We start from the raw sequence: 26398 nt of genomic DNA on the forward strand, positions 1-26398 counted from the left end.
CGCCCAACTTGCGACCGTGGACCAACATCGAGAATTGATGAGGTACATGAGAGGTCTGAATGATTGGCTTGAAAGGGACGTGCAGGACCGTCAAGCAGAATTACGAGGGGTGACCGCTCGTGTTGATGAGCTCAGAAATGATCTTGCACGACTAGAATTAGGGATGCAGCCCAGCGTGCAACTACCAGGTGTGCCCCCAGGTCATGGAGTGATCCCTGTTGGACCTATCCCCCCTCCACCTGTTTTTGGTCCCAGACCTGCTGGATTTGTTCCTCAGGGGGTCCCAGAGCCTCCCTTCATTCCCACCTATGATGAACCCCGATGCCAGCGTGGGCTGCTGGACACGCCAGAACCTCAACATTACCTTCCAGATGCGCAAGGACCAGTAATTCCCGGTGCTTACGGTGGTTTTCCCCAACCACAACATGGCGATCAGCACGAGCGTCGCCCTGGCGCTGAAGATGAAAGATTTTTTCCCACGAGTCCTCCCCAGTCTAGCGATACTGGGCTCCTCAGGCCATTCGTGCCAGAACATCCATCCATAGTTCAACAGAGTGATGTTGAAGGTCGGAGTGATGCTATTTCGGATACCCAACACACCTATGCGCCCGACGTACACCACGTACCACACCCACCGGAGGATCAAATGTTGGCACCAGGTCATCAACAAGATACCCCTGCCGTGATACATTCCGGGGAGCACACACACAGCCATGGAAGCCCTCAGCCTCAGCCTATCAATTTCAATGTGCCTCCGCAACTGGCTCCCGTATGTTCCCTAAGGCTAGGCATGTCAGATCAGCCTGGGCCAATGCCTGCATATGGAGTCGGTTGGATACCACCGCCATCCCTATTTGTAGAGCCTGGTTCCGGACCTCCCCTGATAATACACCCAGCGCCTAGATGCGGGTCTAGATCTAGTTCCGAGAGTGTTTCTGGGAGACGCCCAGTGGTCATACAACAAAGCCCTCCGTCTGGCCCTGTCGTATTACAATTGCCGCCTGGCGAACAGGTCGCCAGACCTCCCACTCACCAAGAATTTGGTGTTTCTCCTTCGGGAGGCGGTCCAGTAGTGATTTTACCTGATCCTGATAGCGTTAGAGACTTTGATTGTTCACTATCTCGCTCTCGGTCACCTCGTAGAGGGTACCGTGATAGATATCCTCCATACGACGATCCTTACTCTCCTGATTATGATCACCCAAGACATTGGGATGACCGTCGACGCCGAGATTACTCACCTGAATATGGCCCCCGTCGCCGTTATGACGACTACTCTCCCCGACGGGGAGGGCCGCGTGATTATCACTCGCGATTACTTTCACCACGACGACGAGGCGAAAGACATAGAGATGATGACCCCCGCCGCCCCCGTAGACACCCCGATTCACCCTCTCCCACACGTGCGGAAGAAAGAGACCCAAGCAGGAGAGAGGGTCGCTCATCGAGTCACAGAGCTCCCACACGTTCGGAAGGAAGAGGTCCAAGCAGGGGAGGCTCACCGACTCACAGAACTTCCAGACGTCCCAGTTATGAGGAAGGCGATCGCCCATCGAGTCACAGAACTCCCACACATCTCAGTCACGAAGAAGGCGATCGCCCACCGACTCACAGAACTCCTTCACGTTCCGATTATGAAGAAGGTGATGGCCCACGGACTCGAACTCCTTCACGCCCCGGTTATGAAGAATGTGATGGCCCACGGACTCGAACTCCTTCATGCCCCGGTTATGAAGAAGGTGATCGCCCACGGACTCCCACTCGTCTCAGTCACGAAGGCGATCACCCACCGACTCAGTATTCAGAAGACGATGTACCTGGTCCTAGCCGTCACACATCTAGTCATGGCCAACGTACACCTAGTCATGGCTATCGTACACCTAGTCATGGCATCCCTGCTTCTCCGCGGTTTGAGGATCCTCCGCGGTCACCAACTGTCATTAGGATTGAGCATCCAGAGCACATGCACCCTGAATCACTCACCGGCCGATCCATGATCATAGCTCCGCGAGAACGCGCATTTTCACCAAGTACGTGGGTTACTGTGGGCATGGACTTATTCTGACAAATCTTCCAGGACGACATCCTAGTGATCTTCATTCGCAACTGCGTGATTCCCCCGATGGATATATTCCAACTATACCTTCCTTACATCCAGTGCCTTCTGTAAGGGACGGTGGTAGACGGCCACACTCTCGAGCACCTTCAGTAACGGAACATGATGATGGACAACCACCACGCCATCGATTGCTCCCTGCAAGGGGTGACGAAGCTGACCCAGGTGGACGTCGCAGTGCTTCACGATTTCCGGACGACGAAGCTGGCTCACGTCGCGCTGCTTTGCGAGTGACTCACCGAACTCCCAGAACTCCCACTCGAATTTCAGAAGCGGATGTATCTAGTCATGACCACCACACCCCTCGTCGCGGACGGTCAAGTGTTGAAAGGGACCCTGGTCGCACACATCCCAGTCATGACGAAGGCGATCACCCACCGATTCACAGAACTCCCACTCAATATTCAGAAGAGGATGCATCTGACCGTAGCCATCGTACCCATAGTCGCAGATGTCCCAGTTATGACGAAGGTGATCACCCACCGACTACCGGAATTCCCACTCGATTTTCAGAAGCGCATGAACCTAGTCATGGCCATCGCACACTTAGCCACAGACGGCAAAGTGACGAAGAAGACCCCCAGCGCGGACCTTCCAGCTATGACGAAGGCGATCGTTCACCGACTCACAGAACTTGCACTCAAATTTCAGAAGCACATGTACCTAGTCACGGCCATCGCACACCTAGTCATGGCCATCGCACGCCTATTCATGGCTTCCCTGCTTCTCCGCGGTTTGAGGATCCTCCACGGTCACCAACTGTCATCAGGATTGAACATGAGCACGGGCATTCTGAATCACTCACCGGTCGACCAGTGATCATAGCTCCGGGCGAACAACGCCCATTTTCACTAGGTACGTGGGTTACTGTGGGCATGGACTTACTCTGACAAACCTTCCAGAACGACGTTCTAGGAGCCCCACTAGTGAGCTTCGACATCAACTGCGTCATTCCCCTGATGTATACATTCCAACAGTATATTTAACGCCTTCTGTAAGGGACGATGATGGACGGCTACGCCGTCGAACACCTTCAGTAACGGAACATGACGATGGAAGACCACGCCATCAATTCCCCCCTGCAAGGAATGACGAAGCTGACCAAGATGGACGTCGCGGTGCTTCACGATTTCCGGACGACGAAGCTGGCCCAAGTCGCGCTGTTTCGCGAGCTCCGTATGATGAAGCTGATCCCTACAGACATCGCGCTGCTTCACAAATTCCGGATGACGAAGCTGACCCAGGACGTCGCGCTGCTTCGCAAATTCCGGGTGACGAAGCTGACTCCTACGGAGGTCGCGCTGCTTCGCGGGTCCCATCACGCACAGGATCGCAAGCAGGACGTATGCCAGCCACTATTCAACGGGATGATGGCAGCCGCCAAGAGAGTGAGATGATTCACATCCCACCGCCCGCTGATCATGGACACCCGCCAGATCATGATCCTGATGTGTACTTTGACCCAACGGCCACCGGATTCGATGATGCCCTTAATCGGCGGCACGAACGACTGGACGAAGTAGAACGTGAACTCAACCAGGTCATCCAAAGCGCTCATGAAGCTGAAGACCGTCGTGAAGCAGAGTTCCGAGACGGTGAAGAACACAGACAGCAAATCTTCCTCCAGAGCGAACAACGTCGTGATGATGAGGCAAGACAGCGCGGTGATGAACTATTTGCTCATTTACTAGAAGAGAGCGCGCGCAGTGTACCTTCTCTACCGGACCCCCCTCCTCCTGGATCAGTGGATAATGATTCCATCATCGAATCAATTTACGCAGAGGCAATTTATTGCCAAGACCATGCCGATGACATTTTGGAGACAGTTCCACTTGAGCGCGAGCACTCTCCTCGCGAAAGGGAGTCTTTTTCATCCGAGGAGCAGGAACGTGCTGAATTTGCCGCCGAGCGCGCTCGCATGTATGAAGAGTGCGAACGAAGGGTTCATGAACTGGAGGAAGAGCTTGTGCGCGTTCGTGGGGAGCTTGACAGCGAAAGGCAGCTGCGACAGACTGAGAACGAGGAACGGGCGGCTGCTAATGGACTTGACGAAGGCATGCGCGGGCAAATTACTTAATTACATAGTTGGTTTCGGAACAATGCTACCTCGGAGTGTACCAGGAAGAGGGAGCTTATGGGGGAAGTAAAGCAGGGCGGCACAATGTAGAATGCAATCTCGCATAATGTTAACCAGATATCAGCCTAGTTGTGATTGGGAGAAATTCTGAGGGTTAAGTACAAAAACACGACTCTATAGTGTCGAAGCATACGAAGTGGAGCTGATCACCACGAAATTGACGGTCGAGTGTCTGGAGGACGAGGCTGGTCAAAGATTCCAATGTGTGGCGGGACGTGGACGGAAAATTCTGGAAATGGTCGGTGTAGGTAGAACGGTCGATAATGTGGTTGGATTAGCTGCCGAGGCTTTTTGAGCTGTGGGAGCGTGCTGCAGAGAGCTTTGGACGACGCCACTGTACGGAGTGCTGCTGAGTGTTGCCGAGCGGGACTACAAAGGACTGCGAATTTCTCACGTTAATTCTCCAGTCCGAACTGGCTGACCGGCCATGCGTGGGGCTCGTGCCGTTCTCCGCGAGATAATTGACGCCCTCCAGCTTCGCTCATAAAAATTGACGGTCTAAACTCCGCTTGACTTTGCAATTGTCGGCAACCACGGCGAACGTTCTAATCTGGTAGACTCCTACCTGTAGATACTCAACCAATACGTTTTTTCGCCATCTCTTTGGACTGCAAACCTAGGCCTAGGCCTCACCCATCAGACCGTCAATTTTTCATACTCAACCAAAGTCCGAACTGTGTCGATTTACCAGAATTTTCCACCTCGATTCGATTCGCCTCCACTGCAGCTGGTTCCACTTGACCACTATGATATCCGCTGACGGCGCAGAGGCACTCTGGACGTTTTCTCAAGCATTGACGTCCTCTTTCTAAGCATCTTGTTCTGGTGAAGCCCGAAGCAAACTTCAAGCTAGCACAAGTTAGGAATACTATGAATGCATAGTGTATCCCTGTGGTGCAATTTGTGATAGTCCTTACTTCTAATAGGGTTGCCAAAGCCAACGGCCGAAGCAAAATCAAAGCCTACCCAGAATTTTTGTATAAATACCAACATTCGGGAGCTGGCAGAGGGACAGATTTCGGCTTTGAACAGGGTGATGCTCACAGAATCGGCCCTCAGCCCAGCTCCAAGGATCGCCGCGTCACCAATTACGGTAGGCCGTGTGCAACAACGGTTTGGAATTACACGTTCTTCTGCCAAGATAATTTCGGGGAAAGAGCAAGTTAAACCTGAAGTCTGCTGGCAATGCAAATGTCATCGTATTTCAGGTGGACAGCTTATGCACAGAACATTATCCAGGACATAAATGCAAGCTGACTTCCTACCGTCCCATTCAGATTTGTTTTTGGAGTCCCATATCATATCTCACAAATAATGCGTCTTTCCTTCGTCCTCGCCGTTGTTGCTGCTTTCAAGTTGACAGCGTCCATGGCTATCCGTGGTGACAGTGATTGTCCCGAGTCCTGCACCATGGGAGAATGCTGCCTTGGCTATTATTGCCAGGTTATAATAGTTGGCGACACTGATGTGAGTATGAGTAGTTTTCATCTGACACCGTGGCTCACTGACGTGGTAGGTGTTCTTATGTGTAAAAGGTGACCAGCCACCGGGCTACTAGCATCTGAGTGAGTCGTATTTCCGTTTTCGCCTTGGTGCACACTGCAGCGTGGTTGACGACACGACATGCAAGTAGTTTGTTTCTGAGTGCTCGGCTGTCATGGTGAACAAATTTCACCCTGCTGGAGCATTGAAGACCTTAAATTAGAGGAACATCTCGAACATTTGACTGCATAAACTGTGACTGAAGTACGTACAACGCGTCACTTGTTTTTCGTCTCGTTGCAAGCTTGCAGAATATATGTTAGATAAAGGTCTCACATGATCATGGGATGGATAGTCGGACATGACACATGTCAGCCAAAAGGAGTCTCCATTGAAGAAATAATGCACGATACTTGCGCAGTCATCATGATGCCATGTGTAACAGTGGATGTATCGATGACTTACCGTAGCGTTTAGAACATCATTCTAAATCTAAATCGTGGGCGTCGTAACGGCACCAGCGCCTGATTCGCTTATTACTGGCATGTTTTGTGTCCATTGAATTAAATGCAAACTAGTCTTGGGCAGGATTATTGCAAGTGGCCCATCAGACTGTGTGCGAACTTCTGACCTCTTACAAGCAAAAATCCGAGCACTCAGTGTCGGAACAGAGGCCGACATGCTGTAAGCTATCATGGTAACATTGATTAGTGTAACGAAACAATTGGGATCGTAGATTGTCTTGTTATAGTGCCTCACAAGACGCAGCAGACTCGGAGGTGCCCTCAGGTGTCGGAGATCCGGCTGAAGACAGAGGGATGAGTATATGAGAATACCTTCTCAGACTCAAAGTGAGTACGACCGAAAGTCATCTATATGCCATCAACTCCTATGCACAAAGAGATGCCATCAAAGACGACACTGCCACGACAGTGACTACTCTTGACAGTGAGAATTCAAAGAAGTCTGAAACCACGAGGAGAAAATGTAGGGCAAAGCCTAGACCGGAGCACGATATTAGGGGGATCATAATAGAGGAGACATGAATGAACTTCATGCGCAATATGATTATGGGGCGGACAATTCCCGCTACAGCAGTACTTAGCGGGTTTTGTGGTGTCATGGCTGTTTGTCACCAACAGTTCATGGTGTTTGATTCGCACGGTCCTGAAGTGTTTCTAATAATTGTGTCTACACCATCTTCGTTAGTCTTCAACTACATACTATGTAACATAGTACGTCTTCTATAATTGCTACGAAGTCCTCGGATCTTTCGCTGTTATCCCTACTCTTATTCGCGTCTCCTGATTCCACCGTGTCGTTGTCTTTTCTGCACAATTGCAATGTGCCGCGATCTGTCACCAATCATAACTTGAACGGGGTGGCTGTCGACTCGGAATGCACTTTTGGCCCTGCACGCGTTCCTACCGTGGATGGTTGGTACAATTCCCGACAGACCTTTCGACCCGTCTATCTGAATAGGTGTGGTGTCGAGCTTGGTCGTAATCGGCTCGCGCTCAAATTTTGGTTGCGTCCTGTGACTCTGAGTCTTCACCTCCATGTAAGTTTTTCCCCTCCTCCCTTGCGAACACCCCCTTACCTTTCGTTCATCAGGACATTTTTGGTCAAGGCACCTTCGCGCATCCCCGTGTGATGGACGAGGTTATTTATCCACTGTTCATGATATATGTGATTACCCTGAATATTATGATACTCTTTATTATCCCCAGTATCATCCCGCGATATTTGCTACTCCTAAGACACTCTGTGTTTAGCTCCTGAAGTGTCTTGTGTCCCATCATTGCCACTGTTCCATCATCCGTCGACTCTCCGTTGGTTCGTGCCAAGGTGTTTCTTTTTCGCGTTCGTTCGAACAGTGGCCCCCTTGGTTCTATTCAAGTGAAGAGACAATCAGATCTCACCTGGATACTGTTTTGGCCTATCCTTTGTCTCAGGTATTCCAGGTTTTTCTGTCGCCCGCCGGACCAAATCCAACTTCGTCGCTGCGATTTGCATCCACGTCCTTGAACTACGTGCGTCGCTCTTGGCAAAGCCTGTGCCCGATGTCTTGTGTAAATTCGCGTCAGTGTAACTTCCGGTTGAATGTGATCGGCAAAAATGCTGATGGCTGGTTGACATGATGGAGTCAAAGTTGGCAAGCCTGGTGGACGGATTGAAAATTTAAACAGATAAATGATTTGTGAAACGTGATCAACAACAGCAAGGTTGAAATAGGAAGCGGGCAGTGGAGTCGGGAACTGGCGCGTCCACGGCGCTACGATTTACAGAATATTTACCGGCAACGTTACTAATCTGGAGGGCTCTTGTCGAAGTTCAGTCGAACACATCAGATATCTCCCAAAACCTCTACCGGCTACGGCCCTTTCTGTGATAATCATTTGACACCTTATTTATCAGATGCTCGTCAAGTTGTCATTCAGTTCTCGCTGAGTCCCTTCTTTCTGTTATGCATGCCTCGGTGGGTCACTCCTGCATGGTGGCTTCAGCTTTCCGTTATGGGGTGTTCTAGAGTTTCGCGTTGACCTCTAGATCTGTGGCATCTCTGCCCAATGCCTGGGTCTTGCTGCAGCAATCAAAAGTATGTAAGTAAATTTTTGTTCTGCCTCAGCATCGACATACACACGCCAACTACGAACGATGATGATGGCTCACTTTCACTTCTTCCCCCTTTAGCTTTCAAGTCATCTTCGGTCGCATTGGGAGAGCCAACGACCGAAGGAGCGTCCATTGACGAAGATCCAACGAGGCTGGGAGGTTACATCACTTCCCTGACTGTTAGACTGACAGACTCTGTCCTTAGCTTACTACTTCTGGCCTCTGGCTTCATGGTGAATCCTGACAGTTTTGGTCAGTCTGGCGAGAATCTAGGTTGGCACGTACCCACCCCCGACGGGGATATATCTTAGGTTTCTGAGACGACCCTCGCCGGGCGTGAAGGTATTCAGTTCATGGACACACTAGTATCACATAAAAAGGAGGTTCAGGGCCTCGCAATGACTGGGCCTAGTTAAGATGGACCTCTGAGGAAAACATGCATGAGTCAATGCCAAGGTGTGTTCCGATGGAACAAAAACTATCATTCGGTAGGTTTCGAACCTGCGTAGTCCAAGGTAATAAGATTTCGATTCTGTTGCGGTAACCACTTTGCTCAGGACGCTTCTAAAGATAAACATCAAGATGCGATAGGACGGGAACTCATTTGTCGGGCAGGTTTCGAATCCGCACCACCAGGCACTACCCAAGAGAGCAAATTTCTAATCTGCCAAATATTAGCTATGAAATATAATGCATATTATATGGCTGCCGCTAATCACGGTGGCAGTGATTTGGCAAAGGATCTCCAGCTCGCTAGTGCATAGACGGACTGGTCACGAGTCTACGTTGAAGTTGCTCCTCGTAGTGCGAGTCATAATGGACACCTGTATCTTAAGATCTATCGTAGCATGCCATGGCAGAAACCTCGGGGTCTCATTGGGGTCAACGGAGATGGCCTACTGAACCAATTTAACACACGAATGAATGACCGAGGGTGGCAAGATACATTTGTGCTGGGTTGAGGTACTTAGTCCCTGCCAGTGAAGTATTCAAGGACGACTCCATGGGAAGTGCACGGTCGACTGCTTGTATTGTGAGTATACAACTGAAAGTTACAATGATCGATACACAGGAAACCGTATGCAGGGCAACAAGTAAAGAAAATAAGTAAAGAAAATCACTTTGAAGGTTTGCTGAGCGCAAGCCAACTCTTGGAACGTGTAAATTTAGATAGAAAAGCATCAGGATCTGATTCCTCGGCATTGGGCTGGTGGCCCTCTCCTGAGTCGGACGGTTCTTCCAAGCGAAGATAGTATCGGTTATCGGCATCCTTTTTAAGCACCAGAAAACAGCCCACAAGGAACGCCCATAGGGATGAGTCTATGTGTGAGCGTACGGGAACTTTCATATGACCCTGGAAAAAGTACTTCCTTTCGCCGCACGCCACAGCGTCTAAAGTCGCCCACTCATCGAAGGGGCGCAATCGCCGTGGTAGAAGGACTCCGTTCTCGTAACGCAATGATATCCAGGCGAAGCACCACATAAACGACTCCAGATCATGGCGATATAGGTGTTTGACTTCGCCTCGTTGACCCTCTTCGGTGAGAAGATCAAGCGCCATGAAAGGCACCGTGCCCGTGCGTTCGTTGCCCCGAGGACCTGGGTCATCCGCCAACGAGGATAGATCGTAGTCGTTTAAAACGCCTATGCGCTTCCCGTTTTTCCAGTACCACATCAAGTTTCCAGGGCTGACATCTCGATGATAGACCCCTTCCTTCCACAGAGTAAGATGGCCTGCAGGCCATGTCAACGAAGAGCCTCGTAAATGCGACGAAAATACGTACATAGGATACATTGATACCAAACGTTGAAAAGTTCTTTGTCGGGAACCTTCGTGATGGGTTGGAGCTTGGGGAATACGAGGATGTAGAGTACGCGACTGCCCTTGGTGGGTTCTGGAACACCAAGCGCTTCTCGGATTGCGGACGTGGGATTCGTGAACGTGTGGTGCCAAAGCAACTTAGGAATATGGTCTTGTACGGTCTTGTGCACCTTAGCGATCTCCTCAACCCTTTTCAGGATCTCCGGTTCGCTAGTGCGATGTGCCTCTCCCCAAAATATCTTGGCCACCATCCCATCCTCGGAGTTGCCGTATGTCTTCGTGAGCGCTTCGCTAGTGACAGGGACCACGTTGGTGGCGCGTCCTTGTAGTCCGTAGTGCGTCACTCTTTCGTCGTGGCTAGTGTGAAGCAGCAGATCCACCTCTCCAAGTTTTTCATCCTTGATTTTGAACTCGTGGCACTGTTTCCCCTCAACTTGAACTGGGAGGAAGTCCTTGTTTCGCCCCCAATCTTCAAGCTTGAATCGTTGGAGTGCATACAACAGCACCATGAACCGCGGGAGATCTTGAATGAAGTTGATGCCTGAGCATTGAATGATCCCTTGCCGATCATAATACCAGATCCACATTACATCGTCTGAAAAAGCTTCGGTAAGAGCGCGACCAACCTCGACAGACGAACGAACGCACCGATGACGATAATATTCAGCAAATAATTGACTCCAAGATTGGACGCAAACATTTCGGCGGCGTACAGACCCGTCTGGACGGTCACATCTAGATCTTCGTCCGTGTCTTCTTCTGTATCATCGGGGTTCATCTTGGATTTTTTCGCGGCGGATTCCAAAGGGTCCGCGGCTTTGCGCTTGGAGCTGGACCCACCCTGGGAAGGTTTGGCAGCAGTAAGACCAGAAGATAGAACTGCAGCTTGGTCGATTAAGTTTGGTCTCGGAATCCTACATATCATCACTTACATGCAGTGTCAGGCGCAGGTGGTGTTGCTGGCGTCTGCGAAGGGCCTGGCGCAGGGACTCCAGCCTTAAGATGGTCCACCGGCAAAAATTCTGGCTTGGTAGGGATATAGTCTGTCACTGTGTACGAAGGGGGCGGTGGGTTAATCCCTTTCGTCCTCCCTGGCGTCTTCCTCTTGAACTCGATGCAAGCCAGAACATCTTTCCAGGGGAGATTTTGCGGCTTTGCCATTGCATTCGCGTCCATGTGAGCCTTGCGCTTCTTTTTGCGCTTCTCGTCGTCATTGTCGTCATCCATCGCGTTGTCGTTCTGTTCGTCGTTCTGTTTGCCTTTCTGTTTGTCCTTCTTGCCGCCCTTTTTGCCACACTTCTCATCCTGGAAGGGAGCGCATGCGCTGTTCAAAGGAAGGATGACGACATCGGGCTTCCGAGTTGATTTCGCGGTCTGGTGGGTTTGGTACATGGGCATATCGTTCTGCTGACAGATCATGTCCACAGCGGGGACAGTAGCACGCATCCCGTCAACCTTGATCTCTTCAAGACAAGAGAGCGCGATGTTAGTGGCTCTTATGAAAGGGCCGTAAAACTTGTTTTCCGCTCCCGGACGTACGCTTGTAATCGTCATAAGCATGAAAACGCCTGTTCAGCGAACTTGGAACAAGTACTTACTAGTCATTGAGAGCTGTCTCAACGTCTGAAGATTTTACGAGCACGGTGGAAGCTTGTCCATTGCAAACCGGCAGAACTGCATTGAGGCACTTTTGTAGGAGCTCGGGTTGTTTAGTCTCGGGCGCGGAAGAAGCGCGCTGCAGGAGGGCTTGCAGCATGGCATCTACCTTGCACTCCTTAACCTGCTCGATGTCCCGCTGAATCCATGGGCGGACTTTCCTAACTCTTGACGGAATGTTAGGTATTAAATAAAAACAAGAAATGTGCGCACCTGGCACCGAGTACGCCGATGTTCTCACTGATGACGGAAGCTCCACGGCTGTTTGGGGTGGATTCTATTGTGGTAGCACCATGAGCTGGCAGATTGGCGCGTGGCGGAGTAGACGATGTGCCAGTCTCGCCGGTAGGGGACATGACGTTAGATGTTGTTGTTACTTTGACTGAGAGTTGTCAGTAGAACTGGTGGGTGGAGAAAACTAGGATGACAAGAAAGACGACTTCTTCCTACTTGCTTTATATCCGGTCGACCAATGTGGCGCAAATGTGGTGGACCATCGATCAATGATCTGATCAATGGATTGATGCTGGCAGTTGTGGACAGTTGTGGACCTACAGTTCGACTCCGACGACGCGTTCCCATCAACACGCGCACGTGACCCTGACTTATTTCAGTGACTCGTGACCAGTCAGGAATAAGCGAGTCAGGGGAACGCCGGCGCCGTTACCATTTACATTAGCTAAATTCTAATTGTAAATTTTTCTAGTGAATTCATTTACGACTTGTTTATGACTGTATTCTTGATTTCTTGTTGGTGAGTAGGTCACGGAAACATACAAATCGAGGCAAACAAATCTAGGATGTATAGGAAGATACAGTATAAATCAGGAAAGCTACAGAGAACAAAAGATAGAAAGCTTGGTGTAACGAGCTAACGAGATAGAATAAACTGATGAAAAATCCTAGTATCACATCGTAGATAGTCGTGAAATCAAGATCTGAAAAATCAAAAGGAAAACAAGATAAATACACTTAGAATACTGTGGCAGATGCAATAGATGGAGCGACAGACCCGTGCCGCTGGCGCTCCCATAATTTGTCCTTTGCGCGGACTTCGATATTCTCAAAGGCGGCGCTCTGCGACAATTTTACGCAGTCTCGTGTTCCGAGGACAAGAAGCTCGAAGAAGAAGGCAGATGCAGCACGCCGAGAAGCTTTCTCCGTCATCCTGCGGAAGCTCATAACGCGCTCCTCGTCATCCTCGCGGTCTTCGGGTTTCAGCTCCTTGCGAATGATGCCGAGAGCTTTTACTGTATTTTTGCTGTATCCTGTGCCTTCGCCGTCACCAGCAGCCTCCTGAGCCTGAGTGGGCGAGGGCCGCACATCGAAAGACGCGATAGGGCACGTCAGATCAGCATAGGTCTCTTCACCTTCTTCACCGTCGACAGCTGGCGTGGACGATCGACTTTGTTCCGTTGCGGCACCTTTGTCTTGTTGCAATCCCAAATCGTCATGTGCCACCGGGAATTCGCCACCAACGTCCATCTGAAATTCGTCCAAACCGCCCGTCATGTCGCCAAAATCAAAGCCACCGTCCGGAGCCATACTGGCACGACCGCCAAGAGCTTCACTAGCAAGTGCGATGCTCGGAGCAATACTGGCATCCCGCCGAGCCTGTTCGACCTGCTCATCTTCATGTATGCTCCCCTCAACCCTAGGCTTCTTCCTCCCTGCCTTGTCAGGAGATGCACCCCTCTTTTTCGATGGGAGGCCGGTCTGTAGAGGACGCATGAACAAGTCGGATAGTTCAGGTGCCAGTCCAGGGGGCCCGGCGAGGAAGAAAGTGCCTTCTGGCGTAACTTTGGTGGGAAGGAAGTAGGCAAGGGGATCCTCGCGGATCTCCATGAGCCGCATGACAATCGCGGAACGAGGGAGAGATGGATGCTCTGCAAGAATATCACTGACATCCTTGATAACGGGCGCGCCTAGACCACGACCAGCTCTGGCTCCGGGGCCATCGGTGAGCTCAGTAACAGAATCAATGATTTGCTTCTTTTCTTTGGGCTTGCGCTTGGCCTTTGCAGCGACTGTATCGTCAGCTAATTCTTGTGCAGCTGCCTTTGGTGTGAGGAGAAGGTCAGGTGGCGGTGTTGGCGGAGGCTCGGTGAGCGGAGAGGCTGTTCACTGAACGTCAAAAAAGTCAAGCGGAAAATATAAAGGCACGGCGTACACATTCGAGAAGGAGACCTGGTTTGTTCGGGAGTCTTTTCACGATCGCTCAAGGGGCGGTCCCCGAAATCGATACCCAAGTCAATGTCCATACCTCCCATGTCTGGACCAAAACCCATGTCCACATCCATGTCGGCGCCAAACGGATGTTCGGAAGGTTCTCTACTTCTGTTCGAGAAGAAATCTTCACCCTCTCCACCTTTTCCCATCATTCTAGAATCTAACGACTCTCTGGCACTTCGTGGAGTCGGGGCATCACGACCAACTTCTACGCTCCCGTCGATAACACTGACCGGTCCGTCTCCAAAGTCGAGACCAAGATCAAGCTCCCCAAAGTCCTGTGAACCGATACCATCTGATGGGCCAAGATCAAAACCGTAGCCAGGATCATCAAGGTCAAATTGCAGGTCGTCGGCGGTTTGAAGAGTAATATCTGCTTGCCGGGCGACATGATGACCTTGAGGTTCAGCAATACGGTCCTCAAAATCGATGTCCCTGGCTCAGCGCATGAGCCAGGGGGATAAGAGACGAGAGAATGTATGAGAATCTCACCAATTGATATCTGGAAGCAAAACGTCCAGGTCAAGATTGCCGCTTTGAAGTGTAATGGCATTGCGGTTGACAGCCAGTTGATCTTCCGTCATATCAACAACACCTGGGCGGAATGCCTGGAACGAGGTCAACATTTATGTGACACCAAAAGCACAAGACATCACCATCTTGATTTTGAGCAGCGCCTCGTTACAATCATCCAATAGATATTTCGCTTTACGACTGTAGATTCGAACAACACCGAGCAATAACTGTCCGCTTAAACGTAGTGCCATGACTTCAACCTCCTGTCCCATGATGGCATCTGGGATGAGCGTAAAGTGTTATTTAACGCGTCAGAAACATATCAGATAATGACGCACCCGCTGCCTGCTCAATATCCGTCTGTAGTGTCTGTGTTTTGGAGAGTTTTCTCTCCATATGCGCGGCGAGCCATACTTTGGCCAGTGGCCCACGGCGCGATAAAATAGCTTCTGAGTAAAACTTTTCCGGAGCGAGTCATCGCCAGGTAGTTGCAGCAGTAGACTATACGCACCATGATAATCCAAGCTTTAGAAGATGTACAAGAAATGAATAGAGAAGGTGTTGACCAGGCACCCAGTCGCGGTTTCGAACAACTTGGTCAGGCGGTGGCTGTGTCACAAGTGGAAGGTTATTGAACTGTGTTTGGCTCATTGACCTTTTAGATTTTTGTGGAAGCGGACTGGCCAAAGTCTAAGATGCTAGCTTCCACATCGCGAAACTCTCTTAAAAGAGTCTCCAGGAAAGCTGCTTCATGGTCATCCCAGTCCGAGTACACTGGAGTACTGCCTGTGACCTTTTCCCGTGAGTCAATTCTACCACTCGTTGGCAAACGCGGTTTTGAACCCCCATGCAGGATGTCAGAGCACCCAACAGGTCGCAGTAAAGTCTGCACCACGTTCGAGCTCGTCTACAATTCGGAATAAACCATGGTCCTTCATTCCCGACCAAACTTTTCAGGGAACTGCACGTGGTAGTGCTATAGCGCGCTACCAGTTCAGGTCTACCGGGATTGCCAATTCCAAGAAATCCATAGATGCTCTTAGAATGTGCAGAGAAATGAAAAAGGAGGGCGTAAAACCGGATATCATCATTTACAATAACTTGTTGGCATGTCTTGCGGAAGATTGTCAGACACTAGAGGCTTGGGCTGTTGTCGAAGATATGAGTTCTATGGAGATTGCACCCGACCGAAACACTTTCCATCATCTCATACATGTGCGTTCGTGTTTCTTTGGCCCCTATACCTTACCTTATCGTTTCACTATTGAACACAGGCATCACGTCGACTGCAGTCAACAGCTATGTGGGATATCCTCGATAAGATGGATGCAGAAAATATCCCTCCGAACGAACAAACTTTCCAGTTAATGATCCAACGCTACACAACGGTGGAGAAAAGAAATCTGGAATTCGCACTGCAATGTGTTTATGAGATGGGGAACCGGGGACTCGTCCTTGACCTCACGATCGCTCAAGATGTGATAGGATTGGCGGCAGAACTTGGCTTTCCCCGGCTCGCAGTCGACTTGGCAGAGAATTTCGAAGCAACCTCCGTCCGGAGATTAAGCCTGGAAACATGGATGAGATGTCTAGCATCATCTGCTGAAATTCTTTACGTGTGTGGTATTTCTATTCTGTGTCGTTTCCACCTGACATTCGATTGGAAGGCTGAAGGTGTTCAACGATGCTGGGAAAATGTTGTAGGCGACCTTAATATCACTCCAAATGAAGGACTCTGCCTCGATGTTCTCCATACTGCTGGACGTCACGGACTCTCTGACCTAGCAACAGATGTCATTCGTGTGCTCAGAATTCTGGGCGCTGACTGGCAAGAGCACCACTTTGCACCCCTCGTGGAAGCACTGTGTAAGGCCGGAAAACTAAAAGATGCCTTCGGCACACTCGACTTGATGCGAAGTAGCAACATCTTCCCTACTGCAATAACGGCCCGGCCGATATACGACTTCCTGAAGCAGGATATTGACAAGGTGGACGGCGCTTGGGAACTGCTTGACAAGCTGCGAAGTGAAGGCAAGACAATCGACAGGACCGCCATCAATGTCATCATCCGCGCTGCCATATCACTTTCAGATCTGCAGCGTGCCGTGGGTGCCTACAAGGCTTTCCCCGACTACAAATGCATCCCTGATATTGACACCTTCAACACCCTTCTTTCTGGCTGTATTGTTGCCAGTCACCGTGAACTCGGAGATAGACTGCTCCTGGAACTGAAGGAGTTGGGCATCAAGCCAGATGCAACGACCTACGAGCGAATCATCATCCTGTGCCTAACACAGGCCACATATGAAGACGCGTTCTTCTATCTCGAGGAAATGAAAGCGCAGAAGTTCGTACCGCCACGGAGCGTTTACGATGCCATCATTCGTACTTGCATTGCTGCCGGTGATTCGCGGTACACGCTAGCATTGGACGAGCTGAAGCAGTGTGGATATACCGTTTCGAATAGCTTGCAGACGTTCATTGATACTGGAGGACGAGAGTCACAACCAAGGTCATAGTGTTTATGCGTCAAGTTACATTCATCATCGATAGGTAGCTTAGCTATATCTACATAATTTACTTCCTAAGATGTGGGGTTTAGAATTGATGTTTGCACCTTTCTATGGGCCTCGTATGCGAGATTCCGAATACGTTGACCGCATATCGATCACTCCACATTTGTACGACTGCGTTACCTCGTGATTTGCATAGGAGACGTCTACAAGTACCATGTAGCCGGCGTGTCGGATTTCAAGATAACAATTGCGCCCTTGTATCCCAGAAATAGGACCTTCGGCTGTCGAGGCTCGAGACTGAGGGTTCCATTCCTGATCGCCCTGACCAGTGGTGACTACGAAACGGTTCAACAGATTCGTGCATTGCGATATATATATATATATCAGACGAACAGGTACTTGAAAAGCAGATACAGTTACTCCACCCACCCCTTTTTCTCTATTGCGAACACCTACTCCGTCATTCCAGGACGACTCAACGCCATGGTTCGTATATTCCCTCCCACACTGTTTGCTACACACCGTCTACTTCCTCCTGGGCTCTCCACCTGCACTCACAGAGTCAGGTTCTTCGTCCTCCCACGGGCTGAAGTTGGGCTTCCGAATCAACGGCAGCGACTGTAGCCACGCAGGTAACACAGCCCCCTTCCCCCCAAACGCTGGCACCGGCTGCGCCTCAGCATTAGTGTGCGCCGGAGAAGATGGAATACTTCCGACATCGCTGAGGCTCGGCAGACGCTCGAGGCTCGTATTAGTTGAACCACCAAGCGCACGTTGAAGTGCTTCACGTTCCGCTCGAGAAGGAGCAAAGGCGCGAAGGAGGGCAGATGGAGTCGAGGAATTGCTGTTCATGAGCCCATTCGGGTTCAGTGCATCATAGCAAGCTGTTGGAGGGGCGCTGGTGCGTTCAGACGTAGTCGGAACTTGTCGTCTTGAAAGCCTGAAAACTTTGGCATCAGGATTGAGGCCCTTGCGTTGCTTATCCTTGGCAGACGTTGAGAACCACCTGCGTGGTCCGGAATCCAACCCTATGGTAGCGGCATCATTGACAAGCGTGTTGTCCAGCGCCCGTGCGGCGGAGGGATCAGAGTTCGTGCGGTGAGGCGTGCTCATTTTGTCGTACATGGCTTGAGTGTGGTGGCGAACTTCGAAAGGATCATACTCAACGCCCATTTCCTGTGTGGGCGAAGGTCCAGTGAGGGACACAGGTGACGCACTGAGCGTGCTTCCGGCTCTTCCAATGCCGCGCCAGTCTCCAGAAGGGGAGTCTAGCACGCTAATGAGGCTACTTGGGATGAATGCTGAAGACGGTGTTTGGACATCAAAGGGAGAGAATGACAAATTCGTATGGGGGGAGAAGTGACCATGAGCAATTTGACCAGATTGTGATGGTTGCGCGAGGGAAGCGATATCGTTATCAAAGATGGCATAGCCCTTGGAGCGACGCGAAATAGCACCCGTTTCACTTGCATTGGGGCTGAAGTTTGATAGTGATCCCAACGACAGTCGCGGAGGTCTCGGAGAGTGTGAAAATTCTCCTGAATCAAGACCGCTCTGTGCGCGTTCCGAAGACCCTGGTGAAGAATGGATGTCTAACTGTTCATCAAAGGGACTGAAAGTTGAAGACCAGGATGGTACATCTGCTTGACCCACGTCATAATCATTTGCATTGCCGTGACCGTTGGTATGACCGTATTGCTCTTGCGTGGAGGCATGACCGCTGCTTAAAACCTGCATAGGGACGAACAGTGGCTCATTTTTCAGAACCTCCGTCCGCTCCCTAGCGGCTCCGAGTCGCTCGCGAGCCTCTGTGATTTTAGCCTCGAGCTCCTTCGCACGTGTGCTGAGCGCGGTGACGACGTCTTCAGTATCTCGAACCTCCTTCTTCTTCGCCTCGAGCTCCTGCTCCAATTCCTGTACTAGTCTGGCGTCCTCGATCTCAGCTTCTTCAAGCAAAGTCGCTCGGTCTGCCTCAATTTGATCCATTAACCTGCCAATTTCGTTCTCCAGTTCCTCAATGCGCCTCACAGCGCCCTCCTTCACACTACGGGCGGCCTTCAGCTTCCTCTCGGCATCTCTTCTCCCTGTTTCAGCAGAGCGTCGTGCATCCTCAAGCATTTTGGCACGAGTTTTCCCTTCGGCTTTGCGTTGATCTTCATCGCGTTTACGTATGCGCAGCTCGGCCAATTCAGCCTCCAGCACATCATGGGACGCAGTGGCCGCTGTTTGGGCCTCGCAAATTTGGGTATCTAGTTCTGTCACGAAAGCTTGCTGGGTAGTGATCTGCCTCAAGACTTCTGCAATCATCGGCGAATCATCGATGGATACAGATCTCGAAGGGCCGCATGAGATGGTCTGGGCAACAGGCGGTACGTAGACGCTAATACAGGTTTGGTCGGAAACCGATTGAGATACTGGAAGGTTGTGCTCAAGCGTTCGGTGATCTGTGTGCAGGGGAAGTGAAGCTGACTTGGGAAGTGGCGGAGGCGTCGAGTTACGGCGAGGAGTTAATCCAAGGCGCGGCGTGAAACGTTCACGATTACGCAATCTAGGTGGGGTGCCACGTGAAGGAAGCCTGGGACAGGGAACCGACTTTGCAAACGGTCGACCTTCTTTTTACATTAAGACGGAAAGACAGATTTGAGATCGAAAAAAACATACTGTTGAATTCATTGAGCTTGTCGAGAGCCTTAAAGCCAAGTATACCAGAGCTCCAGCCTTCAGCATCCTTTGATCCGATCATGGCATCGTGATACCACGAATCAACGAGACCGCCGCGCCACCAGTGACCGAATGCTCCAATAAACCAAGAATCTGAAACTACCGATCCATCATGATCAACACCCGACAAATTCCCGTTACCATGTGGACTAGTTGTGCTTGAACTACGTCCATGAGCCCCAGCAGCTCCGCGGGTAGTGGCGATCGTACAAATGCCAACACTATGGAAGATGTGCTTGGGAGTGCGTAGAGATACTGAAGCGCGGTTTGCAAAGTGAAACGGAAGGGGCGTACGGTCAGTCAGTGTGTTACGGTCCACGGGACGTGAGGAGTATTGGGCATCAGTATCAGAAGATTCGTCTGTGGTATCATCAAGATGGCTGAGGTGTTGGCGGAAGGATTGTTCAGTTAGATAAGCACGGAATGATGTCTCTGAGGGATTTGTGAGATACGCTGGAGGTTTGTAGGATCAATAAGGATGCATCCAATGGATGATCAAATGCAGTGGACAATGATAATATGCAAGAGTGAGGGAGAAACCGAAATAAAATGGTCAATATGTGCAATCAAAGAGCTTGAACCACATTGCTCACCAAGTATGAGCACTACAGCGACAAATACAAGAACAAAGACGAAAGACCTGAATTCACTGCGAACACGGGCGGAGTCATCCCAGAAATACAAGGGGGTCCATAGGGAGATCAAGCCAAGCCCGCCGAAAGATAGGCTCATTAGCAAGATAGTGGATGGTCTTGATGACTTTGCGAGCTTATGCACGCTGGGATGAGGATTACGAGTAAGGTGGGTGCGATTAATGGCAGACACCGTTGCAAAGGGACAATGACGTCCCCGTAGTTGAATTGAACTGTACCTGTAAAAAGTGAGTTCAGTTAGTGAGTTCGACGTTCATAATAATGAGCTCGCCGTCGTTTTTAGGGATAGAGACGTCGCCAACGATGATCACGTTGAGAAACGTTGAGAGTTTAAGAAGAAGAACAGCGCCCGCAATCAAAACACCGGAGTCGGAATTTTCGTATGTAAATCAGTGCCACAGTTTCACAACAAAACTAAATTCGCTATTAATCTTAATCCACGATCATGTCATCCACACAGCTTGCCAGTCTTCCTAATGGTTTTTCCTAATGGTTTCCCTGACAAAATTGACAGCCAATTGGGCAGTGCTAGCGGGACCGAAAATTGTTGTCTAAACTCTGCACCTTTTTAAAAAAAAAATCGATCTAAGCTGTTATCCATCGATAGTCGTATCAGTAACGTTACCCGACGGTGGAGAACATTGCCCTCGTTTCGACTTACCTTGGTTTTACATATTTGACGAAACATGCTGCCGGCCACGAGTTGGACAACGTGTCGTACCATTTATACGCGCAGGAATTTGCTCTGTAGTGGTCTAAGTATGTCCAGACTCCACTAAGGTCGCACTGTGTTTTTCATTCACACATACACCCTGCAGCAGACATGAGACCGTGACGCACGCACGATGACCCTGCACGATTTTTCATTATTTCTCTGGTACATAACCATCACAACGTCTATCCCCCTAATATCGTCCAGTTCGTCCAGCTGTGTGGCATGTGTCAGGGTTGTAGCTCATGACCAAATTGATGTCACTTCCTGGTCTCATTGAGGTATGGACGAGTCCACAGAACACAATGCTATATTTACTATGCATTCTGCACTACTACTGAGAAGGAAATATTGCACCAAGATCAAGAAACTTCCCATGACCTCTTTTGTAATGGTGCACCCGGGGCCGTATCCCAAATTTTGATTCGCTCGTGCACAGTAATAATACCTGCTTAGGTATTAGTCAGAGAGCATGAAATTTCCGGTCATCTGTTGCGTTGCGTCACGAGTCGATCCAGGAGATCACATCAGTAATCGATTCACTTCGAACCTCGTCGGCAGTATTGCGGAGAGGCATCAACGCATGCTTATTTTGACAACGTTGGAGCAGAAGGCCAGTAGCAATAGCTTCTCCTGGGGCCCGAGCCTTAAACAGTCAAGTACCTCCGTATGGAAGTGAGTAGTTTCCATTACCCCACTGGGTATCTGCCTTTGCTCAATTGCCCTACTGGGGCGTGCTTCGTGCATGTGATAAGGGGGATGTCTTCGACAGACTTAGTTGGTTTTACCATTTTTTACCCTCTGTTGCGAGCGCTCGGTGACATCCGAGCCTCGTTTCTCTTATACTCCACTGGAAGCTCTAATTAACTATGAGAGGGTTGTTAGGTTGCTGCGCAGTTCTGCGTATGATGTTCCTAGCCTTCCCCACGATCCAACTAATGCATCTCGTATACCAGTACAATTGCCGTCTGGCGTACCTCACTTGCCTTTCAAGAGTAGTTTCGATCCAGTCAGATCCTAAACTTGGAGATGATCGACGCAGTCTTTTTTCAAATTCGGTACCTCCTTTGCCTCGAGGGGTCTGCATGTACAAGAAGTTACCTCTCGTAACTTATTCGCTTTCTCATTGTTTCAGAAAATGGCCGATTGGAATAAGGATCAGTGGGGAGTGCAACAGGGACAGGGGAATTCGCCATTCTACGCTCTTGGCGGGGAGCCGAAGCCTGGACACTCTCAGCCATATGCGCAACCAGTTGTTCAGCCGCAGTACGACCCACAATCTTCTGCAAACCAAGAAACTCCCTTCGAAGACGGTCGGTTTCACCCGAAGAAACGGGTCAACGACATTTTCTTCCTGATCCTTTTCATTCTGCAGGTTAGTCTACGTTATTTCTTGCTGCACTCCTTCTTACTCTGCGGTAGTTTGCCGGGTTTGTCGCGCTTTCAGGAATTGCCCTCTCAGGATATGTGTCAAATAACGGGCTTGGGGGTGGTGTAGGCAATGGCTCTCAGGTGGGCTCGTCGGTGACCCTCAATCGGTGTGTTGATTGTAGATATTCGTCGGTATATTTGATTGATGTTGACCGCGTCAGGCATACTGCCTATCTTCTGTTATTCGTCACTGCAGCAGCTCTTGTCCTGTCTATAGCCTACCTGATGCTCGCACGCATCTTTACACGGGCCTTGATGCACATGACTCTCGTGCTGTCCGTAGTACTTAACATGTAGGCCCGCTCTAACGCCTTAGATCGAGTGTTATGCTGATCGTCACTCTAGTGCCATTTGCGCTTATTACTGGAGTACTGGTTACTATTGTGAGTGATACGAACATCGACCACCTCCTTTTGACCACGAAGCTACAGCCGGTGCCATCATATTCACCATCATTGCCTTGTTCTCGATCTTTGCCTATTTGGGCTTTAGGTCTCGCATTCCACTAGCGTCCCTTCTCCTGCAAGTAGTAATGGATGTCTCCAAACATCACATGAGCGTCTACGTTGTTGCCTTCATCGCCTTGATCTCGCAAGCTGCTCTAAGTGTGTAAGTTGCCGTTGCCACGCTTGAAGAAGTATTTTCACATACTACTATTAATTGCAGGTGGTTTTCTTATACACTGATTGCGATGTAAGTGTTTCAGTTTGCTGCGCAACCTTCAGCTTCTCTAACCATTTATAGATACACGAAATGGACACCTGGTAATCCAAGTAAGTTTGCATTACTAGTCAATTTAATCAAGTTTGAACGACCACACAGGTTGCGGCAACGGAACGTCTTGTTCCGGGAGCACTGTGGCAGGCCTAATATTCTATGCAGTATTCTCGTACCTCTGGACATCCCAAGTCATTGGTAACGTCGCCTTAGCCACTCTTGCTGGTGGAGCGTACGGAAGTGAGCATAGTTGGATGACTCGATTGATTCCATTATCTTATATGCACATCACAGGTTGGTATTACTTCGGGCCTCGAGAACAAGGACAGATGGTAGTGTTCTGCTCTATGCCCCCTCAGTTATGCTTATACGTTGATTTCAGCCAAAGCATCCAACCCTCAGCGCTTTTGGACGTGCTTCAACGCTGTCTCTTGGGTCAATAGCATTTGGATCCTTGATTGTCACTATTCTGGAAGTCGTCCGCCTTATCTTGAACGCTGCGAGGAACAATGCAAATGCGCAAGGGAGTTGTGAGTATCAATCTGAATTTTCTCTACTTTAATGTTAAATAGTAGCCTTTAATCAGTCGTAGAGGCGTGTCTTGCTTGCTGCGCAGAGTTCTTCGTTGGATGTATCGAAGGACTGGTAAACTACTTCAATAGATATGCCTACATCGAAATTGGTGAGTTACCTCATTTAATTCGGTTGTACTTACCAGTAACTTGATGTTATTAGCGCTCTATGGAAAGCCTTACATTAAAGCAGCAAAAGACACTTGGACTATGTTCATGGATCGTGGTACGCTCCGTCGTCGTTGTTTTTTCCCGTAAGCACTCTCACGATGCTCAATATCTTAGGGATTGATGCGCTTGTCAACGATTCATTGATTGGCATGAGTGAGTCACCAATTGGGGATGCCGACGTCTTCTGATGATGTTCGGCAGCTTTGATGTGGGGAGCTTATGCCATCGGGCTTCTATGCTCACTCTTCGGGTATCTCTACCTGCGCCGTGCGTACTGAATTCATGTGCTTGAGGAATTGGTACCATTGTTATTGCACAGTGACACACCCTGCATACAACGCCGATGGACAGTACACAGCGCCGGTTGTCTTGTTCGCATTCCTCATTGGATTACAGTGTTGTGCGTGCTTCTTTTTGGTCGCCTCGCTAATTCTACCTGATGATTAATATCTTGCAGCGGTAACAATGTCAACTGCCATCGAGGCTGGTGTATCTACTATGTATGTGCAGACCTCAGTATATGTGGATACTGGCTGATTTTCTCGAAACCCAGCTTCGTAGGTCTGGGAGAAGATCCACAAGTATTAGCTGCACGCGCACCCGACCTATTTGGGGTGAGAACTTCGAAGTCGCAGCACATCTTTGCCTGACCAGCTTTGCAGCTCATTGCTCTTACCTATCCTCGTGTCGTTCAAGGGGTACCGAGGGTCTGATGCACTTTACGTGGCGTTGTCTGGATATTTTATGTGGTCGGATGTGGCTTAGGTCGCTGCCTCAAAATAAGTTTTGCAAAGGGTCATGTCAAAGGGATGTTACGAGAGCTCTGGTATGTCGATATGAAAACATGTTACAGTGCTTTGCATAATGATGTAGACAAACCGAATGATTTCGCACCGTATTGCTGGACCAAAGTAGGACATTATATCACGCTGCCCAGCCGTATCTTCGATCGACGATGCCTGAAGGTTAACATCTATGTATACTCAGCCGCCAGGGGCTGGTGAGACTCATCCCACGTCATGCCTGCAGGTGATGACATTAATGGTAGCTTGTTATCATCGTAGTTGACGTGCGAGGCTGTTGTGATGTGCTCGTGCCAGTGGTGTTGTCCAGGAGCGCTGGATCCATCCTTGTTCGGTCCGGATATTACAGTGGTTAAAACTGGGTTTTCTTTTTTTAAAAAACCCCAATTTATGGTCCTTTGGGGTCGAAGACCCTGTGTAGGACATAGTCCTTTCGCGGAGGGCTTACTCCCACCTATTCTAACGTGGTTAAAACGTCGATGTATGGTGTCGCGAGTCGAATGTACTTGAAAACTTGGCCTGTCTCAATACCACTGGTTCCAACAAATCATTCACTAGATTTTACTCGTTGCCTTTCATTGCCCGCTCGCCTGAGCGCTTGAATTCCACAACTAACGTACACATTAGCCACCAACACAGAAACTACATCAGCACTATCTCAGTGCATCGCACCCAATCAGTTTGAGGGGGGCCTGATAGGAATAAACCTCCAGTATGACATCTCACCCGCGCCATCCTGCGTGAGTTGGACCTAATTAAGAGACAAAGTAAGACGTTATTCAACAGCGTGAAATAAAGTGTCAGTACCTCTGCTCCATCATCACCATTGGGCAAGTACATCAACAAGCCCGAAGTGTCCCGGATGCTGAAGAGAAGAGCCAGGTTACTCCCTGTAGACGCGTGATATATGTGATATTCACATCCACCTGCCAACCTCGCGGTACGATATATCCCATTCATAGGGTGTGGTATTGTAAACCACTTTCTCAGACTTTCGCAAAGTTTGTATTAAACTTCAAAATAAGGGGGAAGTGAAACTGACATCAACACCGATATAGTCGGAGTTGGATCGGATAGTGATCTTGCAGTTCTTCGGCCAGTCGCCTATGCTGGTGGCTTTGATTTCCCACTGTAAAGGCCATGAGAACTGGATGGTAGTGCAACGAGTTACCTGCTCAGTAACTTACCTCGATGCGTGGCTCAGCCGCAGCCTCATGACGGCCAGCGATGATGAAATCATGAAAACGAAGCCCGACCTTTTGCTCGGGATAGGCGACATTCTGGATGCGGTATACTCCATCCCATGGAACTACGAAGCTCATGATAGTGATTTGAAGTCAAAGGCTTTCGAGAAAGATGGGGATGCACTCTGCGATGACATCGCGGTACGATATATTCCATTCATAGGGTGTGGTATTGTAAACCACTTTCTCGGACTTTCGCAAAGTTTGTATTAAACTTCAAAATAAGGGGGAAGTGAAACCGACATCAGCACCGATGTAGTCGGAGTTGGATCAGTCTAAAGTGA

At 49.7% G+C, this 26398-nt stretch overlaps 7 protein-coding genes across 7 annotated transcripts; 4 read left to right on the top strand and 3 right to left on the bottom strand.

Annotated features, from left to right (window-relative positions):
• Positions 1–46: 46 nt before the first annotated feature.
• DFJ58DRAFT_743144 (uncharacterized protein) lies at positions 47–4312 on the top strand (the record flags this gene model as incomplete). Its single annotated transcript, XM_041387241.1, has 3 exons — positions 47–2030; positions 2078–2971; positions 3019–4312. 3 exons carry the CDS (start codon positions 47–49, stop codon positions 4191–4193), a joined length of 4053 nt encoding a protein of 1350 aa, XP_041247528.1. The 3' UTR covers positions 4194–4312.
• Positions 4313–5275: 963 nt separating this feature from the next.
• DFJ58DRAFT_770211 (uncharacterized protein) lies at positions 5276–5875 on the top strand. The gene is made up of 3 exons (XM_041389067.1): positions 5276–5461; positions 5531–5720; positions 5770–5875. The coding sequence occupies exons 1-3, from the start codon at positions 5439–5441 to the stop codon at positions 5809–5811; spliced, it is 255 nt and encodes an 84-aa protein (XP_041247529.1). The 5' UTR covers positions 5276–5438; the 3' UTR covers positions 5812–5875.
• Positions 5876–9357: 3482 nt separating this feature from the next.
• On the bottom strand, positions 9358–12321 carry DFJ58DRAFT_743145 (uncharacterized protein). The gene is made up of 6 exons (XM_041387242.1): positions 12043–12321; positions 11772–11990; positions 11106–11713; positions 10822–11052; positions 10136–10768; positions 9358–10085 (listed from the first exon to the last, which is right to left on the bottom strand). Exons 1-6 carry the CDS (start codon positions 12183–12185, stop codon positions 9469–9471), a joined length of 2451 nt encoding a protein of 816 aa, XP_041247530.1. The 5' UTR covers positions 12186–12321; the 3' UTR covers positions 9358–9468.
• A 230-nt stretch (positions 12322–12551) lies between these two features.
• DFJ58DRAFT_770224 (Rec8 like protein-domain-containing protein) lies at positions 12552–15184 on the bottom strand. Its single transcript, XM_041389068.1, has 6 exons — positions 15086–15184; positions 14913–15033; positions 14715–14854; positions 14551–14666; positions 14000–14493; positions 12552–13946 (listed from the first exon to the last, which is right to left on the bottom strand). The coding sequence occupies exons 1-6, from the start codon at positions 15086–15088 to the stop codon at positions 12802–12804; spliced, it is 2019 nt and encodes a 672-aa protein (XP_041247531.1). The 5' UTR covers positions 15089–15184; the 3' UTR covers positions 12552–12801.
• A 53-nt stretch (positions 15185–15237) lies between these two features.
• Positions 15238–17436, top strand: DFJ58DRAFT_679667 (uncharacterized protein). The gene is made up of 4 exons (XM_041383184.1): positions 15238–15375; positions 15428–15789; positions 15849–16190; positions 16242–17436. The coding sequence occupies exons 1-4, from the start codon at positions 15270–15272 to the stop codon at positions 17091–17093; spliced, it is 1662 nt and encodes a 553-aa protein (XP_041247532.1). The 5' UTR covers positions 15238–15269; the 3' UTR covers positions 17094–17436.
• On the bottom strand, positions 17431–20826 carry DFJ58DRAFT_770229 (uncharacterized protein). The gene is made up of 3 exons (XM_041389069.1): positions 20405–20826; positions 19752–20264; positions 17431–19702 (listed from the first exon to the last, which is right to left on the bottom strand). Exons 1-3 carry the CDS (start codon positions 20541–20543, stop codon positions 17616–17618), a joined length of 2739 nt encoding a protein of 912 aa, XP_041247533.1. The 5' UTR covers positions 20544–20826; the 3' UTR covers positions 17431–17615.
• Positions 20827–22314: 1488 nt separating this feature from the next.
• DFJ58DRAFT_654940 (plasma-membrane choline transporter-domain-containing protein) lies at positions 22315–24780 on the top strand (the record flags this gene model as incomplete). Its single annotated transcript, XM_041381826.1, has 18 exons — positions 22315–22551; positions 22599–22714; positions 22769–22900; positions 22953–22990; positions 23039–23216; positions 23274–23300; positions 23352–23380; positions 23430–23564; positions 23619–23656; positions 23707–23854; positions 23911–24006; positions 24060–24122; positions 24182–24220; positions 24269–24334; positions 24387–24467; positions 24525–24567; positions 24621–24681; positions 24730–24780. 18 exons carry the CDS (start codon positions 22315–22317, stop codon positions 24778–24780), a joined length of 1578 nt encoding a protein of 525 aa, XP_041247534.1.
• Positions 24781–26398: the final 1618 nt, after the last annotated feature.

This window comes from Suillus subalutaceus, assembly GCF_016647625.1.
Source record: "Suillus subalutaceus strain FC151 chromosome Unknown DFJ58scaffold_18, whole genome shotgun sequence".
Lineage (NCBI taxonomy): Eukaryota > Fungi > Basidiomycota > Agaricomycetes > Boletales > Suillaceae > Suillus > Suillus subalutaceus.

Bases quoted from the DNA above. Each gene is read 5' to 3' on its own strand.
- DFJ58DRAFT_770211 (XM_041389067.1), top strand. From the start codon at position 5,439: ATGCAAATGTCATCGTATTTCAG. The intron at 5,462-5,530 runs GTGGACAGCTTA...CGTCCCATTCAG, and splicing joins CAAATGTCATCGTATTTCAG to ATTTGTTTTTGGAGTCCCAT. The intron at 5,721-5,769 runs GTGAGTATGAGT...CTGACGTGGTAG, and splicing joins TAATAGTTGGCGACACTGAT to GTGTTCTTATGTGTAAAAGG.
- DFJ58DRAFT_743145 (XM_041387242.1), bottom strand. From the start codon at position 12,185: ATGTCCCCTACCGGCGAGACTGGCACATCGTCTACTCCGCCACGCGCC. The intron at 11,991-12,042 runs GTGCGCACATTT...GTCAAGAGTTAG, and splicing joins ATCGGCGTACTCGGTGCCAG to GAAAGTCCGCCCATGGATTC. The intron at 10,769-10,821 runs GTGCGTTCGTTC...AAGCTTTTTCAG, and splicing joins GCTGAATATTATCGTCATCG to ACGATGTAATGTGGATCTGG.
- DFJ58DRAFT_770224 (XM_041389068.1), bottom strand. The intron at 14,855-14,912 runs GTGCGTCATTAT...CGCTCATCCCAG, and splicing joins GGATATTGAGCAGGCAGCGG to ATGCCATCATGGGACAGGAG. The intron at 14,667-14,714 runs GTGATGTCTTGT...ACCTCGTTCCAG, and splicing joins CGCTGCTCAAAATCAAGATG to GCATTCCGCCCAGGTGTTGT.
- DFJ58DRAFT_679667 (XM_041383184.1), top strand. From the start codon at position 15,270: ATGCTAGCTTCCACATCGCGAAACTCTCTTAAAAGAGTCTCCAGGAAA. The intron at 15,376-15,427 runs GTGAGTCAATTC...ACCCCCATGCAG, and splicing joins ACTGCCTGTGACCTTTTCCC to GATGTCAGAGCACCCAACAG. The intron at 16,191-16,241 runs GTGTGTGGTATT...TTCGATTGGAAG, and splicing joins CATCTGCTGAAATTCTTTAC to GCTGAAGGTGTTCAACGATG.
- DFJ58DRAFT_770229 (XM_041389069.1), bottom strand. From the start codon at position 20,543: ATGAGCCTATCTTTCGGCGGGCTTGGCTTGATCTCCCTATGGACCCCC. The intron at 20,265-20,404 runs GTGAGCAATGTG...ACAAACCTCCAG, and splicing joins CGCTGTAGTGCTCATACTTG to CGTATCTCACAAATCCCTCA. The intron at 19,703-19,751 runs GTATGTTTTTTT...TAATGTAAAAAG, and splicing joins CAAGCTCAATGAATTCAACA to AAGGTCGACCGTTTGCAAAG.